Here is a 19135-nt window from a genome sequence, read left to right as displayed (position 1 = left end):
CTTATCTCCAAATTCATCACTACTATCATTCCTTAGTACGCACTCACAGGGAAAGCTGGGGTTATGGCACTTTGGACACGATTTTCCTCTTCACCCCCACAGCGATCAATAAAATATCCACTTGGTATGGAGAGGGGAGGGATAGACTTGGGGAGAGCTGTCTCAACATTCTGGTAGGTGAATGGACTGCCGAACTTGTATCCATCCATGACATCCGACTCCTCTTCCAAACGCTATACCTCAATGTGAAAGTGGCGACCTTGCAAGAGACACAATACAAAATTTTGCACCGCTCTTACCTTACCCGAGCCTGGGGACATGTTATGGGGTTATGGCCTGATGATAAGTGTTTTAAATGTAAAACCCATAGGGGTAATTTCCTTCACTCCTTTTTTGTCTGTTTAAAACTGTCTTTCTGGAACTCAGTTAGGCAGTGTTTTACTGCATTGCACGTTACCCTGGAATGAACCTGCTCTGCTTTTAGGGGACGTACATGACCTACAACACCATGGCTTGGATTTCCCCTCCCAGAAATTTGTTCTACATGCGATTCTTGTGGGGAAAAAGCTTATTCTGAAATATTGGACTTCTGAGGAGGCACCACCTTACATCCTGTGGGTGGCCATGATGCAATAGCAAGCCCGCTTTGAGTTGGACACTTACGCGTCCCGCCCACAGGACCACTGGAAGTCTTACTGTTCACTCTGGCAGCAGTTTTTGGACATAGATACCTAGGTGCTATAGACTGCTCTCCTATGTCAGCTTGTGTGGTTTTCCGGATCTTCCTTTAACTATTGTTCACAATATAGCCCTTTCCGGCAGAGAGAGTGTGCTTGTGTGTATGTGTTTGTGAGTGTGTGAGTGTACGGTTGTGTCTGCAGTGTATGGGTGTGTTTCTGTTTGGTCTGGTTCGTTGTGCTTGGATGCGATTGGCTTGTCCTGAATCGTTTGGGGATTCTGGTTGTTTTTTTTTATCTATACTCAAATTGGACAGAGGGCGCTGGACTGCGAGCCTTGCACGCCTTTCCCATTGACCATGCTGTGGTTCCATGGTATCCTCTGTGTACTTTGCGAGTTTTTCTTACTCTTTGTACCATTCTGCTACTGTTTGATACCCTGTCTGTTTTGCTGCCTAGTATTTGGCTCTTGTTGTCCAGTTGTCTTTTGTCTCAATAAATATGATATTTAACAAAAAAACAAACCAAAGACGGGTATTGGAGACATTTGGAGCATTGAGATTAAGCCCCAAATTTCTGCATCTCAATGTCCACGAATTTGGTCTTGGAGAATGAGATATACAATGTCTGCATCTATGAGATAAACTTGTTTTTTTTTTTTTTTTTTGTTACATAGAGCATTTTGGATCCCAGTTCAATTGCAAAAGTTGGATAGCTCTAAGTCTAATAGATGCTGGCATTGTAATCTGGAAGCAGGGACTTTGGATCATTTAATATTCTGTTGTCCCCGTGTCATGGCCTTTTGGAAATCAATTTGGTCTCAAATTAACTGTCTATTAGAGAACCATGTAGCTCTATCATATGATACAATTCTATTCAGGACGTCAATGAGAATAAAAAGTCAAATTTCATCAAGCAATAATAAACTTTTATTGATAATGACAGGAGTCGCCATACAACATATCACCGGGAATTGGAAAAATTATAGTAGACTTAACTATACTTTCTGGTGGAACTCGTTGTGCCATATTTACAAAATGGAAAGAACAATTGCCATACAAAAAGGAAATTATAATAATTTTAAGAAGATCTGGGGGCCATTGGCAATTTATTGCAATGATTAGACGCCATTTTCCATTGAAAATACATTTACAGTAAGGGGAGGGGGGTGGTATAAAATTCTGTTTAATGTTTACTTATATGAATGTAATATTTATATAAAATTTATGATTAAAATATTTGTGGAAAGGGTGGGTCTGGGAAGGAATAAATTCATATATTTAAGATAATAATAGAAAGAAATTCAAGTGTTGTGTATTAATTTAAATGATGTATTGAAGCAGGCTATTCAGGAGGGGTTCCCTGAATGGAAAAATCTTAATAATCAGTTCAGTTTGGAATTCCTATGCTTTCAGGCGGATTTCTTGGGACACCAAGCAGCATAGTGGTACAAATTGTTATATGGGTATTTGAATAAAAAACAGAAAACTGGGTTTAGGGACATTTGGAGCATTGAGATTAAGCATCAAATTTCTGCATCTCAATGGCCACGAATTTGGTCTTGGAGAATTAGATCTACAATGTCGGCATCTATGAGACAAACTTGGTTTTTCTTGCTGCATAGAGCTTTTTGGACCCCAGTACGTTTACAAAAATTAGATAGTTCAAAGTCTAATAGATGCTGGCATTGTAATAAGGAAGCAGGGACTTTAGATCATTTAATTTATTTCTGTCCCTGTATTAATGTATTCTGGAAGTCAATTTGGCTCCAAATTAATTCTTTATTAGAGAATTTTGTTGCTTTATCATATGATACAATTTTATTTGGAACTTCAATGAGATATAAAAGTCAAATTTCAGCATCTAATAATAAATTGTTATTAATATTGACAGGAGTTGCCATTCAGCATATTACTAGAAACTGGAAGGATTATACAAGACTCAATTATACCTTCTGGTGGAATTCTGTATGTCATATATACAAGATGGAAAGAGTCATTGCTATACAGAAGGGAAATTATAATAATTTTAAAAAGATTTTGGGGTCATTGATTATATATTCAAATGATTAGACACCTTTATGATTTAGAAGTATTATAAGAAAAGGGGGGTATATATATATGTTTTGTTTGAGTACATTGTTGATTTGGGAAGGGATGGTAGGAGGGAGGGGGATTTTAATGTACTTAAGACAGTATTGGTCAGGATTTCAAGTGAGTTATGTGAATTATATGTTATAACATTGTACACTTGTTGAAAGAATGGAAAATGAATAAAGATTTTTTTAAAAAAAATTTAAATGATGTAATATTGTGTACTTGATGAAAGATAAAAATGAATAAAGATTTAAAGAAAAAAAAAAAGAAAGAAAATGACAACAGGCCTCACATTTTATTCACAACTAGTAGTAAGACACACTATAAGGCAAGGTATGCAGGTCACTATATTTGAGGATGACAATACGGTTCTTAATATTCATTTAAAATCCTCTCTCAAATATCACACAAAATACCAATTCATAGAATCTTGTCTGAATATTCAGAAAGGGTAGTAGATCTTTGGATCTCTAAAATCTCCTACCATCTGATCATTGGCTTTTTTTTATTAATACTACTTGTTTGATCCTTTTCCTGTTTTAACCACAGAAGACACAAATGACAAAAGAAGAAATAATCTTGTTTGTTACTGCCTGTTTCATTTGATGCATTGTACTCTGTATTTATGCCTTGTTGGCTTAAGGGATAAAGTAAAGTTACTTACCTGTAGAAAAGCAGGCTGAATATTTTCAAAGCTATGTGACATTATTCATTAGATCTCAACACGATGCTAGCTGGCTAGTAATTATGTAGAAAGTTCTAGCTGCAATGTACGGCGCATATGCGAATGCCTTCCCGCCTGATGTGGAATAGCAGTCCTTTATTCATACACTATAGCTTATAGAATAAAACTCCAAGGGACTTGAAATATTGAGGCCTGTTCATCAATTGACCCAAGAAAAGAAACATGCTAGTGTGAAGGTGCAGCCTGGAATAAAACAGAAAATTGGCTTCCAGTCTGGATTTAAATACTGCCAAAGATGGAGCTTGACATACCGAATCAGGCAGTTTGTTCCAGGCATATGGTGCAGCAAAGTAGAAGGGACAGAGTCTGGAGTTGACCATAGAGGACAAGGGCACAGATAAGAGAGACTTATCTGATGAGCAGAGTGCCTGTGGGGGGAGATGAAATTTCAGTTTTTGTTGCTCTGGGCTGGGTCACTGTGGAGGGGAGTCTTAGAATTATGCTTTGTAATCTTCTCGTGGCCCAACGTAAGAGTCATTCAGTCTGGGTTCTGGAGGAGCTAGTGTGTGTGGCCTTTGGATAAGAACTGAAAGTGAGTGGGATTAAAAATAGGGGATAAAATGTGAGAGTCACAAATGAAGGTTTAATGTGTCCTTGGTTTGGTTAAGAGACTGTTTTGATGAAGTTAGAACCCCAAAGCAGTGTGAATGAACTTCCAAACAAATGACTTGATTTAGAATGTTTTGCTTTTCTTTTCAGCCAAGCTCTCTGGCTCACTTGTCCCTGATACGGGAGGCAGCCAACTTCAAACTGAAGCATGGGCGGAAGAAGGAGGCCATCAGTGACCTTGAGCAACTATGGAAGTGAGTTATGTGCTGGGGAGGGTGTAGGTTACCACTATATGTAGAGACCTGCTTTTGAATGATAGGTTCTGGTACAATGTTTTTAGGAGTCCTGACTATAAGTAATATCCCCCACATCGTGAGTTGTGTTGTAGAAGGATGAAATTTGCATTCTTCAACTCTGCCTCCTTCTCTGATGGCTGTAGTCCCCCTTTAGTTTTTCCTTATGCAAGCAAGTTGAGAAGCTGGTGTTATGACTGCTCTGTTTACTTTTATTCTTGTTTCCAAGGTTTTTGTCTGAATCTGGAGGTTTTGCAGTACTCTGGAGGTTCCCAGTGACCCTGGGATAGCTTTGCCTGGGAGAGGATGCAGACTCTGGGAAAGAAGACTGCAGCTAGCAGGAAACCCTTGGGGTACCTGGCTGGCCAGCCTGCAGGACTTGTGGAGCTTGGGGGTCTGTGCCCCTGGAAGCTAACTCACAACCTGATTTATCAGATTCTTGAACACAAGCTGTTTGGCCCCTATGGTGGCCCAATCAGGCTTTGGCGGGTACTGGTAGCATTTTCCTTCCTCCCTTGTCACATGGATGCATGGGGGTTGAGGTCTCAGTCTGACTTTGAACCGATTGGCAGCCTGAAAATCGCAGCATGTGGACTTGATTTGGTTGACCTGAGGCAGTGTCTTCTCCAAATTCCAGCTTCTATGACAGCTGAAGCAGGCTAGCACCAGCACAGACAGATTGTAAGTAAGGCTATTGTAGCCTATGGGAAATTACATGTTTAAAGCATTTCTGGGGCTGGATATAGGGTCCAGCCACCTACAAAAACCCCTTCCCAGAATTTTTTGACCTTTGGTTGGGTTTTCCCAGGCCATTTTTGGTGTGACTATGCTGCCACAGCAGTCATCTTGGATTTCACAATTTTTGTTTAAAAGTCTCCATCTACCTCAAAACCTTTCAAGTTTGCAAAAATATCACTTGGGTTGGACCCCTCTGGCAGTGATACCCCTAAATCATGCCAGATTTGTGCTCGTTGTCTACATGTTGTGGAGTACATTGAGGGCGGGAGCCTTGGGCTTAGCCTCTTCCTGGTACCTCCAGGGCTGGGGATTGCAGGTGGCTCCTTTGTCTAGGGGAAAAAATCCCCTCCAGAGCCTCTAGATAATGATCAGTTGAAGCACAGGTACGTGGACACCATGGAGACTGAGAAGCCCTGAAGGATTCCTTGGGGCCCTCTAGTCAGGGCTTGACCCCTGATTTTGTAAGCCTAATGTGGAAGGCCTACTTAAATTGTTGGGGTTCCCAGGATATGGTGGAAGGAGCACAGGTGGCTGCACAGATTAATCGCTCGAGACTCAAACCACAATGCAGCAACACCAATCAAGTGGGTTTTGAATGTTATAAGGCGATATAAGTTAACAAACTGTCACTGCAGATCCAACAGTCAATAAAGGCCTTAGACGCTGGCCTGTGCCCCCTCGACTGGCTAGTCAGGACAAACGAATGGTCAGAGAGACAGAAGTAATTGGTCCTCTCTAAGTAGTGAAGCAAAACTCTGCGAGCATCTAGTTTCCTCAAAAGCTTTTTTTTTTTTTTTTCTTTTTTTTTTTTTGACCCTGTGGACCGAAAAGCAGGTAGATTAAACTTCCTTGTTGACACGAAATTCGGAAGCCATTTTCGGAAGAAAGGAAGGGACCGTACAAAGGGATACACCCGCCTCCGTGATCCAAAGAAAAGGATTCCCTACAAGAGGGGGCCTGCAGCTCCAAAATATGCCAAGCTGAGGAAAGCCATCTCAACCGTAAGGTCCAAAATAGACGCCTCCTTGAGCAGCTCAAAGGGAGATTCAGTCAGTCCCTTCAGCTCCTACAAGTTGCTAAGGCTTTACCCTATGGCTCCTGAATTTCAACAGTTATTTGTCCAGCCAGAACTGGATGTGCTGTCCCTGCCGGCTGATCAGCTGAACCGGCAGGACTCCCCAAAGCCACTGATTGGCAGCTTTGGGACTTCCTCTGCTGCTCAGCAGTTTGGGGCTTCCCTTGACAGCTCAGCACTGAGCCAGTAAAGGAAGCTGACAGTAGATGGATGGTGCCTCAAGTTTAGAAATGTTTTTGTAATCCTGTCCAGACAAATGAGGAGGAGCAGCAGCAACAACAACAACTCTTTTGTAGGTCTTGTGAAATTACTTTTGTTCATTGTGAAGATCAACCTCAAAACATTTAGACCTATTTAGGATACATGAACTCAGGCTGCAGGGTTGATTGATTGTTATCCAATTATTTTTGCACCTGATTCTAATCAACCAGCTAATCATTTTGAATTAGAATTCGTGCAGAGAATTTTACAAAGCATTTCAGTCACATGAGTAAAAGCTGTTAGAAAATTGTGCTGACTAGCACATGTACTTTTACAAGGGCCGCATATAAGCATTCCTTAGGGTGGAGCTGTGAGCAGGGAAGAAAAAGAATAAAATATACACTAACCTCACACTTAGATTACTGCAAACTACTCCTAACTGGTATCCCTCAGTGTCGCCTCTTCCCCTTGCAGTCTGTGCAAAACTCTGCTGCACGACTCATCTTCTACCAACCTTGCTATGCTCATGTCACCCCTCTCCTTAAGTCACTTCACTGGCTCCCTATCTGCCATCGTATACAGTTCAAGATCTTATTGCTGACCTACAAGCGTGTTCATTCTGCTGCCCCTCAATATCTCTCCTTGCTTCTCTCTCCTTATACACCTCCCAGAGAACTCCGTTCCTCAGATAAGTGACTCTTAACATTACATTTCTCCTCCACTGCCAATTCCAGACTTTGTTCTTTTCATCTAGTTGCCCCCTATGCCTGGAATAAATTACCCGAGTTTTGTCTGTCAAGCCCCTTCCCTTGTTTAAAAGCAGACTGAAAACCCACCTTTTTGATATAGCTTTCAATCCTTAACTCTAGTCCTCTGCCCTCCATCCCAGCCAGCTGATTAACCGTTCCCCTTAACTGTATCCATGACAACCTGTTTGTCTGTCTTGCCTGTTTAGATTGTAAGTTCTTTTGAGCACGGACTGTCTTCTTTGGGACTCTTTACAGCGCTGCGTGCATCTGGTAGCGCTATAGAAATAATTCATAGTTGTAGTAGTGTGAAGAGTTTCAGTATTTGGGAAGCAGAGCTGAGATTGTGATGTCATAATGCCTTATTCCACCAATAAGAGCCAACCTCATCAGTGATGTCACAATGGCTTGATTGTCCTGTACTTTCCTCTGCCCTCCAACCCAGCTAGCAGAATAACTGTTCCCCTTAACTGTATCCTTGACATCTTTGTGACTTTGTACAGCATTGCGTGCGTTTGGTAGCTCTATAGAAATAATTAATAGTAGTAGTAGTAGTTGCTTTATATAATTGCTAGGTTGAAGTGTGTTCCCTTATTCTGTGTGGTACTTTGTAAAATACACATGTTTCTATCCACACACATAGCAACTTTCTGTGAGAATATCTGTTCACTGCTAAGGATTCTTCTGTGATCCTGTTATAAAGGCACATATATACTATAAATGTGGGCTACTGTTAAGATGTGTTGTTTTACTGCTAAGAAGATAAACAAAGGAGCAGCGAAGACCAGACCTTCAAACTGAAGCTTTTAATGTCACCGATAAGAAGTGGAACAAGAAAAACGGACCCAACACGGAGCGTGTTTCAGCTATAAAGCCTGCATCGGGTGTCCTCAGGTTGTCCACTCGACAATTAAACAGTACACATGAGCTGATGTATCAATCAAATTCAACAAAAACTCTCATCCTAAAGCTTCCCATTGATGACATTAAAAGCTTCAGTTTGAAGGTCTGGTCTTCGCTGCTCCTTTATTTATCTATTTAGTTTTCTGCAGAGTTTTGACAACTTTTTTTTGCTTTATTTTACCGTTAAGCCCAGTTAGTACTTTCTAGGTCTCATTGCGTAAAGTGGGACCTGCGCTAAAATAGCAAGAGGTACTGGTAAAAGTAACATGTTTTAACAGTGGCCCACCCAATTTCACTCACCCCATCTCTTAACTGTCTATCTACCCCTTCCCAAAGCTAACTGATGTTACCTCGCTGTCCTTACATCACCTCTTGTATACCGTCTTTAACTGAAAAGGAATGATGGGATATAAATAAAGCTATGATGATTATTATTATTATACCCTTTGAAAAATGTTTTTATTAAATTACTTACATTGGCAGCCTTTTATTAAATTACTTACATTGTACGTAGCGTCTTAAACACAGAATTGTTTATTTTATACATTTCACTGTATAAGAAAAGACTGGTTTCAACCAAACAAGGATGTTGTAAGAGCTAGTAATTATTATGTGTGTGTCCACAGTTTTTCTCGGCATTGTAAATACGTGATCGATCCTCTTATGAGGCTAAGAAGCGTGGACCTACACATTCACAACTGTGTAGCATGCTCCTTGTTTAAAGTTGTCTCCTGCAACATGAGAACCCTTTTTTTTTTTTTACATTTTATTTATTCATTTTTGAATTCTTACAATAAGTGAATTAAACATAATACAAACAATTTTCATATATTACTTTTATTTACAATCAAATATTCTTGTAATATAAATAAATACCCCCCTTTTTATCAATATTCCTATTCCATATGATATATATTTCCCTCCCCATCCCCACCTGTCTACTACCCATGTGCTAAGATATCTGATCATTAGAGTAATTAGTCAATGGTTCCCATATTTTTAAAAATTATGAAGATTCCCTTGTTGTAACGCTAACATCTTTTCCACCTTATATATGTGACAGACTGAATTCCACCAAAATGTATAATTTAATTTAGTATAATCTTTCCAGTTTTGAGTAATTTGTTGCTACATGAGAACCCTTAAAATACCTAACTTGTTTTATTTTTCTTTCAGACAAAATCCTAAAGATATTCACACATTAGCGCAACTCATCTCTGCCTATTCCCTGGTAGATCCTGAGAAAGCAAAGGTGTATCCTTTTCCTCTGTGTTAACCTGGCACACTGAGGAAGAATAAGATGCATGTATTAAGTGTATAAGTAGGAATAGTATTATATGTAAATCAGAAGAAACTTTGGTCCACATTAAGCCCACAACCACATCTGGTTTTCAGAATGTCCACAGTGAGCTATATACGACCCCAAATTTTTAATAAAAATGTAGGTAATGTGTATGCTTGGTTACCCTGACAATAAGAATCTTGATAACCATAATTACTACCCTCCCAAATTTTTGAATTATAAATTGCCTGTATTTGGCCTAAATAAGCTTTGAAATTTTCTGGGCACTGATAGCTTTGCTAATTAGTCCATTTTGCATATTGTCATTTTATTTTTGTCTTTGAAGCAAAATAATTCTCTGATAATTTAACAGAATGGTATGAAATTTGACCTGAAGAGACAGCACAGGTAAAAAATTATATTGAATTCTAAAATAGGCCAGATTGGACTGTGGAGTTAAGAACATAAGAACATAAACAGTGCCTCTGCCGGGTCAGACCACAGGTCCATCCCGCCCAGCAGTCCGCCCCCGTGGCGGCCCAACAGGTCATGACCTGCCTGAATCACCAGTAGTGGCCCCCTTGCCCCCTAGGTTTCTCATCGAAGTCTTATCTTCCCATCAAAGTCCTAACCCTCCGGCCTTGCACCTGCACGACCTGGTGAGCTGTCTATACTTATGCAACACCCCAGCACCTCCCTCAGTACCCCACGATCCCCTTTTCCCTCAGGAATCCGTCCAATCCCTGTTTGAATCCCTGTACTGTACTCTGCCGGATCACTTCCTCCGGGAGCGCATTTCATGCGTCTACGACCCTTTGGGTGAAGAAAAACTTCCTTGCATTTGATTTGAACCTATCCCCCTTCAATTTCTCTGAGTGCCCCCTCGTACCTGTCGTCCCTTTTAGTCTGAAGAACCTGTCCCTGTCCACCCTCTCTAAGCCCCTAAGTATTTTGAAGGTCTCTATCATATCCCCCCTGAGCCTCCTCTTTTCCAGAGAGAAGAGCCCCAGTTTATCCAGCCTCTCGGCGTATGGGCAGTTTTCCAGCCCTCTTACCAGTTTCGTTGCCCTCCTTTGGACTCTCTCAAGAGCTGCCATGTCCTTCTTGAGGTGCAGCGACCAATATTGAACGCAGTATTCCAGATGTGGGCGCACCATCGCTCGATACAGCGGCATGATGACTTCCCGCGTCCTAGTTGTTATGCCCCTCTTGATGATGCCCAGCATCCTGTTGGCCTTCTTCGAGGCTGCTGCACACTGTGCGGATGGCTTCATGGATGGATTCACTAGCACACCCAAGTCTCTCTCAAGTCCGGTGTCTCCCAGCAATCTCCCCCCCCCCCCCATTTTATACTCGAACAACGGGTTCTTTTTCCCTATGTGCATGACCTTGCATTTATCTACGTTAAAGCGCATTTGCCATTTGTTTGCCCAGCCTTCCAGCTTATCGAGGTCCCTTTGCAGTTCCTCACACTCCTCCCTGGTCCTAACTCTGGCGCAGAGTTTGGTATCGTCTGCAAATTTTATAACCTCACACTTTGCCTCCATTTCCAGGTCATTGATAAATATGTTGAAGAGTAGCGGCCCCAGCACCGATCCCTGCGGCACACCGCTCGTGACTCCCCGCCAGTCAGAATATTGGCCCTTTACTCCGACCCTCTGTAGTCTACCTGACAACCAGTGCTTGATCCATCTGTGTACATCCCCGCCCACCCCGTGGTTCCACAGCTTCCTAAGCAGCCTTTCATGTGGCACCTTGTCAAAGGCCTTTTGAAAATCGAGGTAAATGATGTCTATGGGTTCCCCTTTGTCCACCTGACTGCTTATTCCCTCAAAGAAGTACAGAAGGTTTGTCAGGCACTGGCTTGTCCGCAGTAGGCCATTTTTCTCGATGTGCTCGCAAATGCTGTCCTTGATCATTGCTTCCACCATCTTCCCTATAACTGAAGTCAGGCTCACCGGCCTGTAGTTCCCGGGGAGAGAAGAGAAATAAGCTCCCCCAATAAAAAATAATGACCTGGTGCATCTCTATGGTAGAAGTGGTTATCCCAGGACAAGCAGGCAGCATATTCTTGACTGATGGGTGACGGCACCGACGGAGCCCCGGTACAGACAATTTTAGAGTGATTGCACTCTAAGAACTTGGAAAGTTCTGGCATGCCGCACCGCGCACGCGCGAGTGCCTTCCCGCCCGACAGAGGCGCGCGGTCCCCAGTTTCTTAGTTTCCGCGGAGCTAAGACGCGTTTTTCAACGGCTGTTGAAAAAATTTTTTCTCTTGCCTTCCCGCTCGCGTAAACCTTTTTGGCTCTATTGCCTTTTTTCTTTTATTTCATTTCTGTTAAAAAAAAAAACTTGTCTTTTTTTCTTCATTTTTGGTTTTTCCCCGGCGGGGCCTTCTGCCACCATCGAGGCCTCGGCCTTCGATTTGGCTGAAGCCGTTTTTCCTTTCATGCCCCCTCAGCCAGGGTTTAAAAAGTGCCAGCGGTGTGCTCGGCCTATTTCTATCACGGACCCACACAACTGGTGCCTACAGTGTTTGGGTCCTGAACATCAGGCTTCCACCTGCACCCGCTGTGCCACGTTAAAAAAACGTACTCTAAAAAATCGCCAGATACAACAGCGATTACTGTTCGGTGCCGAGATGTCCGATCCCGTTCCATCGACTCCGGCTTCGGCACCAGTTCAGTCGGCACCCTCTTCTTCGACGCCGCGCAACACCGCACCGGCGTCCCAGCATTCAGGTAAGCCGGCTAAGAAGCCTTCCCCGCTGGAGCGTCCTCCGGTCTCGAGTGCAGTGAGCCCAATCCTGCCGACTGTGAGGCGCCAGCGGAAGCGCTCCGCCCCTATCGAGGTGAGTCCCTCGACATCGGGCTCCTCATCTCCGGGGCGTCGAGCAGCACCGCAAGTACCGCAGAAGAAAAAGGCGGTACCGGTGCCAACCCTTGATGACCGTATTGCGGCCATTCTTCAGCTGCAGCTGAAGGAGCAGTTACAACAGCTCCTTCCAGTTATCCTGGCATCGAACCTTCCGGTGCCGGTCCGCACTGAGCCGGTACCGATAGTGGAACAGCCTGTGCTATCTACATCCACTCCCTCGGTACCGCTTCATTCGACCTCATCGGTATCGATGCCAGTCCTCGCACCAGAGCCGAGAGCTCAACATCAGTCGGTGCAGACTTCGGCACCGGTGCCACCGATTACATCGCCTGGCTCGGTATCGATGAGGTCGGGTAAGTCGGTGCGCAAAACCCGACATGTAGAACCATCTACTCCAGAGTCTCGGGACCGTTCCCCCCATGTCAGGGATCCTGATCTGTGGGGAGATTCAGAGGAACCCTTTCTCTCTGAAGGGGAATGTTCCTCAGATGAGGAGGATTCAGCTGTACCTGACCCGTCCTCTAGATATGACACTTCATCTTTCTCGAGTTTTTTGAAAGATATGTGTGAATCTTTATCTATTCCTTTGGAGGCTGAGTCCAAAAAGTCTAAAGCTTTTTTGGATACCCTTGACTTTGACCAACCTCCAAAGGAATTTTTGAAGCTCCCTCTTCACGACATCTTGAGGGAGACTTTCTACAAGAATTTGGAGACTCCCTTAACGGTTCCAGGGGCCCCACGTAAATTAGACTCTTTATACAAAGTAATTCCCATTCCTGGGTTCGACAAACCTCAACTTCCACACGAATCCTTACTTGTCGAATCTACCCTTAAAAAATCCTCAGGAGCCAGTGTATATGCTTCTGTACCTCCTGGCAGAGAAGGTAAAGCCATGGATAAATTTGGTAAGAGGCTCTACCAAAATGCAATGTTGGCAAATAGAGCTGGTAATTATGTCTTTCATTTTTCTTTCTACCTTAAACATCTCCTTACCACCATGGCTTCATTTGAGAAGTACCTTCCCCACCGAAAACAACAATCCTTTCACCATTGCTTGTCGTCTCTGTTTCAACTGCGTAAGTTCATGGTTAGATCCATCTACGACACCTTCGAACTTACATCCAGAGCGACAGCAATGTCTGTGGCAATGCGTCGCCTGGCCTGGCTTCGGGTATCCGAGCTTGATGTTAATCATCAAGATCGGTTAGCCAACGCCCCGTGCCTAGGGGATGAGCTTTTTGGGGAATCCATGGACTCGACTACTCAAAAGCTCTCTGCTCATGAGACACGCTGGGATACCCTGCTTAAGAATAAGAAAAAGCCTACCCCAGCAAGGCCTTTTAGGCAACAATCAGCCTATCAACGCCGTTTCACAGCTCGCCCATTGCCAGCAACAGCTCAGCAACCCAGGCGTCAGCGTCAGCAACAACGTCAGCCTTCCAGACAACAGCAGCAACAGCAGCCTGTGAAGCCACCTCCACAGCAAAAGACACAGCCCTTTTGACTTACTTCTCCAAAGTATAGCCAGTACCCCTATATCTGCTCTCCTGCCTCAACCCATAGGAGGTCGTCTTTCTCTGTTCCTCAGCCGGTGGGAAGTTATCACTTCGGACCAATGGGTCCTCAACATCATCCGCCACGGCTACTCTCTCAACTTTCAGACTCTTCCGCCCCAAAATCTGCCAAAAGAGTCTGCTTTGAACAATCCTCAATCTGCCCTCCTTATTCAAGAAGTTCAATCCCTCCTCCTTCTGAACGCTATAGAGGAAGTTCCTCTAGATCAAAAGGGGCAGGGATTCTACTCCCGTTATTTTCTAGTCCCCAAAAAAACAGGAGATCTCAGACCAATCTTAGATCTTCGCGATCTCAACAAATGTCTGAAAAAGGAAAAATTCAAGATGCTTTCCTTAGCCATTCTTTATCCTCTTCTCAATCAAGACGACTGGCTATGCTCCCTCGATCTCAAAGAGGCATACACTCACATACCGATCAATATAACCTCCAGACAGTATCTCCGCTTCATGATAAATCATTGTCATTACCAATACAAGGTGCTGCCCTTCGGTCTTGCTTCCTCTCCAAGGGTGTTCACCAAATGTCTCATTGTGGTAGCTGCTTTTCTACGCTCTCACCACCTTCAGGTATTCCCTTACCTGGACGACTGGTTAGTCAAGGCCTCATCCACTCAAGCAGTTCTCCTGGCCACCAACCAAACCATCCTATTTCTACGAATACTAGGATTCGAGATCAATCTACCCAAGTCTCATCTCATCCCCACTCAGAGACTTCAATTCATTGGAGCGATACTGGACACACTCCTCATGAGAGCATTCTTACCATCCAACCGTCTTCAGACCCTTCAGTCTCTATGTCAGCAGGTGCTTCCACAACATTCCATCTCTGCCAAACAAATGATGATACTCTTGGGTCACATGGCATCCACAGTCCATGTCACACCCCTCGCACGTCTTCACCTGCGCACTCCTCAATGGACCCTTGCTACTCAGTGGTCCCAAGCGACGGATCCTTGCTCACGACACATATCTGTGACATCATCTCTTCGTCAGTCTCTACAATGGTGGTTGGTATCCTCAAATCTATCCAGAGGTCTTCTGTTCCATCAACCTCCTCATCAACTGGTCATCACCACCGACGCCTCCCCTTATGCATGGGGAGCTCATTTGAACGAGTTCCAGACTCAAGGTCTTTGGACAGCCCAGGAAAAGAAACATCACATCAATTTCCTGGAACTCAGAGCGATGTTTTATGCCCTCAAGGCCTTCCAACATCTTCTCTTTCCTCAGGTCCTTCTGCTGTGCACAGACAATCAAGTGGCCATGTACTACATCAACAAACAGGGGGGGACAGGCTCTCGCCTCTTGTGCCAGGAAGCTCAGAAGATCTGGACTTGGGCCATAGATCACCATCTCTTCCTGAAAGCTATCTACATTCAAGGAGAACAGAATTCCTTAGCGGACAAGCTCAGCAGAATTCTTCAGCCTCACGAGTGGACACTCGATCCTGTAACTCTACAGTCTGTCTTCGCTCAATGGGGCACTCCTCAGATAGACCTCTTTGCAGCCCCTCACAATCACCAGCTGCCCCTATTCTGCTCCAGACTCTACTCTCCTCACCGTCTGGCAGCGGATGCTTTTCTCCTCGACTGGTCCAATCTGTTCCTATACGCTTTCCCTCCTCTGCCTCTCATGTTGAGAACCTTGTTCAAGCTCAAGAGGGAACGAGCCACCATGATTCTGATTGCTCCGAGGTGGCCCAGGCAACATTGGTTCTCCCTTCTACTTCAACTCAGTTCCAGGGAACCTTTTCTTCTTCCTCTGTTTCCTTCTCTGCTTACACAGCATCAGGAGACCCTTCTACATCCCAACCTCCTGTCTCTGCACCTGACAGCTTGGTATCTCTCGGGCTGACCTCTCATGATACTCTTTTGTCTCAGCCGGTTCGTTCCATTCTAGATGCCTCCAGGAAACCAGCCACTCTGCAATGTTACCATCAGAAGTGGACAAGATTTTCTTCCTGGTGTCTTCTTCATCATCTTGATCCCACTTCACTGGCAGTGGAAACGTTGTTGGATTATTTGCTTTCTTTGTCTGACTCTGGCCTTAAGTCTTCCTTGCTTTTCATGAGCCGGTCCATGGAAAACTTCTCTCAGCTCATCCCCTGGTGTCCAGGTTCATGCGGGGTCTTTTTAATGTGAAACCGCCTCTTAAAGCCCCTCCTGTTATCTGGGATCTCAATGTGGTTCTTTCCGCCTTAATGAAGCCTCCATTTGAACCTTTGGCTACCGCTCCTTTCAAGTTTCTCACTTGGAAGGTACTTTTCCTTATTGCTCTTACCTCTGCCAGGAGGGTCAGTGAGCTTCATGCACTGGTTGCAGATCCACCTTTTACGGTTTTTCACCATGACAAGGTGGTTCTGCGTACACATCCAAAGTTTCTCCCTAAGGTTGTCTCTGAATTCCATCTCAACCAATCCATTGTTCTGCCTGTTTTTTTTCCAAAACCTCATTCTCATTCTGGGGAACAAGCTCTACATACTTTGGATTGTAAAAGGGCTCTAGCGTACTATCTAGAGCGTACGAAACCCCACAGATCAGTTCCCCAACTCTTTCTGTCCTTTGATCCGAATAAATTGGGACGTCCTGTTTCTAAACGTACGTTGTCTAATTGGCTTGCAGCGTGCATTTCATTCTGTTATGCTCAGACCGGACTGACACTGGAAGGTTCTGTCACGGCCCATAGAGTCCGAGCAATGGCAGCATCTGTAGCTTTCCTCCGGTCCACTCCTATTGAGGAAATCTGCAAGGCTGCTACTTGGTCCTCAGTTCATACTTTTACATCTCATTATTGTCTGGATGCATTCTCCAGACGGGATGGACACTTCGGCCAATCTGTTTTGCAAAATTTGTTTTCCTAATGGCTAACCTTCCCTCCATCCCTCTTTTTGTTAGCTTGGAGGTCACCCATCAGTCAAGAATATGCTGCCTGCTTGTCCTGGGATAAAGCACAGTTACTTACCGTAACAGGTGTTATCCAGGGACAGCAGGCAGATATTCTTGCGTCCCTCCCACCTCCCCGGGTTGGCTTCTTAGCTGGCTTATCATAACTGGGGACCGCGTGCCTCTGTCGGGCGGGAAGGCACTCGCGCGTGCGCGGTGCGGCATGCCAGAACTTTCCAAGTTCTTAGAGTGCAATCACTCTAAAATTGTCCGTACCGGGGCTCCGTCGGTGCCGTCACCCATCAGTCAAGAATATCTGCCTGCTGTCCCTGGATAACACCTGTTACGGTAAGTAACTGTGCTTTTTCAGGTTACATACAGTGAAACAAAGCAGTTTTCTATTTGGTAGTTATATGTATTGACAATTTATATCGGTTGCCATGGGCAGGGCTAGAATAAGGGACTAGCAAACTATAATGTACACTTTGAGCCCAAATGTTTATAGAATAGTCTCCAGATAGAAGCCCCTTTTATAGAATTGTCTTTTGTGCCCTCATTAAGGGAGCTATAATGCTTGCTGCTTTTAGCACATCCTTTTTGCAAGTAATTTTTCTTAATTGAAGCAACTTGGCAGTAACAGCAAAATTACATTAAAGCATACACATTGCCAAACAGAGAAGGAAAAGTGGTACCTCGTAATCCGAAAGCCTCCGAACACCCCAGAACTCAAACGATTTGGTATCTGAACTTTTTTTTTTTTCATTTTTGCCCCGGAATCTGAATGTTTCCCCTCTGACGCAGCTTCCTGTTTCCGCCTGGGAGGGAAGCTTTGGTCTGAACACCACTTGCAGCTGGGGATCCCAATCTTGCTGCCTCTGCTGCTGGGGGTCCCGATCTTGCTGCCTCTGCTGCTGGGGGTCTCGATCTTGTTGTTTCTGCCAGGTAGGCCCGATCTTGCAGAGTTTGTGGGACCAAGGAACAGATTAATCCAGTTTCTATTCTTTTCAATGGGAAAAATTGTCTTGGAACTCGAACGTTTTGGAACTCGAACAGGGTTCTGGAACGAATTAAGTTCGCATTCCAAGGTACCACTGTATTAATCATTATAGCAAACATAGCACAACTTATCCAACAATTTTTTTCAGTAATGTGAAGCAAAGCTATGCATATCTGAGTAGATAAAGAGATGAAGTATTCAGTTTTTCTGTTGGGTAGAGGGCCTTTAATGCATTAATTTTCCTTCCTTAGCTCAATTCCATTTTGCAGTCTTAGCAAACACTTGCCCTCATCAGACTCTATGTCACTGAAAATAGATGTGGATGTGCTGGAAAATTCTACAGGGGCCACCTTTGTCCGTAAAAAAGCGGGAAAACTCACTGGAGAAATCCAGCAAAACGAAAAGGGGTAAGGAGTGTTGAAGGCAAGGAGAAGCTGGTCCAGGTGTAGTTCAGCTGATTTTGCTTTAAACTACAGTCGGACAAGTATTTGCCAGTTAGGGTACTTTTTTTTGGGGGGGGCAAAGATCTAGTCTTGGCTCTGTGTTGCTCCTCTTTTATTTACAGAAGTTTGGAAGCAGCAAGCATCGTATCAGCAAGCATACGTGTACAGAGTTACTAAGCATAGCTAGCAGAGACAGGCTAGCCTAGTCCCAACTTTTTTCTGGCATAAATGGAGTCCAGATCTGATTTCCCTAAGAAAGGGGATAGGATTTGATATACTGCCTTTCTATAGTTAACAATCAAAGGAGGGGTCATATTATATACAGGTACTTATTTTCTATGTGGGGAAATGGAGGGTTAAGTGACTTGCCCAGAGTCGCAAGGAGCTGCAGTGGGAATTGAACCCTGTTCCCCTGGTTTTCAGGCCATGTAGTGGGCTTGACATGCACGCACATGTGCTATGAATTGAAACCAGGGCTAACTTAGAGTGTCGCTAATGATTTAATTGTATTTGGTAATCTATTATTGGTAGTTTTAACTCTAAGTATCGCACATGTCTGTGAATATTATGGTGACTCTGAAACCTGGACTTGTTTTTGTGCTGCTCAGTTGAGAATAATTGCCCTATGTTAAAACTTCAGGAGTATTACTGCACCTTACTCTGCCTCCTTTTCAACTCCACTTTTTATATAGTAACTTGTAATAGATCTTTGCTTCTGAGGCCTGTTGGACATCAGTTAAGTTTGCTGGGGTCTGATTTCTAACAGTTTCAAATCACTTGAGAGACTACTCCGTGTCTTTATGGAAGAATTGTTAAATAAATCCCTTAGATAGCATAAAGATGAGTGGAATATTGCTTCTTTTTGACTGAGATCGGTTGTAGGGTTTAAACTAGGCTTGTCCAAGTTGATCTGCATTTCTGGTGCCACAAACAACTACCGTGTTTCCCTGAAAATAAGCCCTAGTCGCCAGCAGCAGCAATAATGCTTCCCCGACCCATCTTTCCCTCCCATCTGAACCGCGAGACAGAAATAAATGTACCTTATAACAAACCAGCA

The 19135-nt window shown here is 43.9% G+C and overlaps 1 protein-coding gene across 1 annotated transcript in view; it reads left to right on the top strand.

Moving 5' to 3' along the window:
- The window catches only part of SRP72 (signal recognition particle 72), a 126233-nt gene that overhangs the window by 88248 nt on the left and 18850 nt on the right, over positions 1-19135 (top strand). Inside the window, exons 14-16 of the mRNA XM_033915692.1 lie at positions 4218-4321; positions 9200-9277; positions 17905-18042. Of these exons, the coding sequence (XP_033771583.1) occupies positions 4218-4321; positions 9200-9277; positions 17905-18042 (320 nt within the window). The remainder of the gene's footprint in view (positions 1-4217; positions 4322-9199; positions 9278-17904; positions 18043-19135) is intronic.

Source organism: Geotrypetes seraphini, chromosome 1 (genome assembly GCF_902459505.1).
Source record: "Geotrypetes seraphini chromosome 1, aGeoSer1.1, whole genome shotgun sequence".
Classification (NCBI taxonomy): domain Eukaryota; kingdom Metazoa; phylum Chordata; class Amphibia; order Gymnophiona; family Dermophiidae; genus Geotrypetes; species Geotrypetes seraphini.
This window is presented reverse-complemented; position numbering and strand designations above follow the sequence as displayed.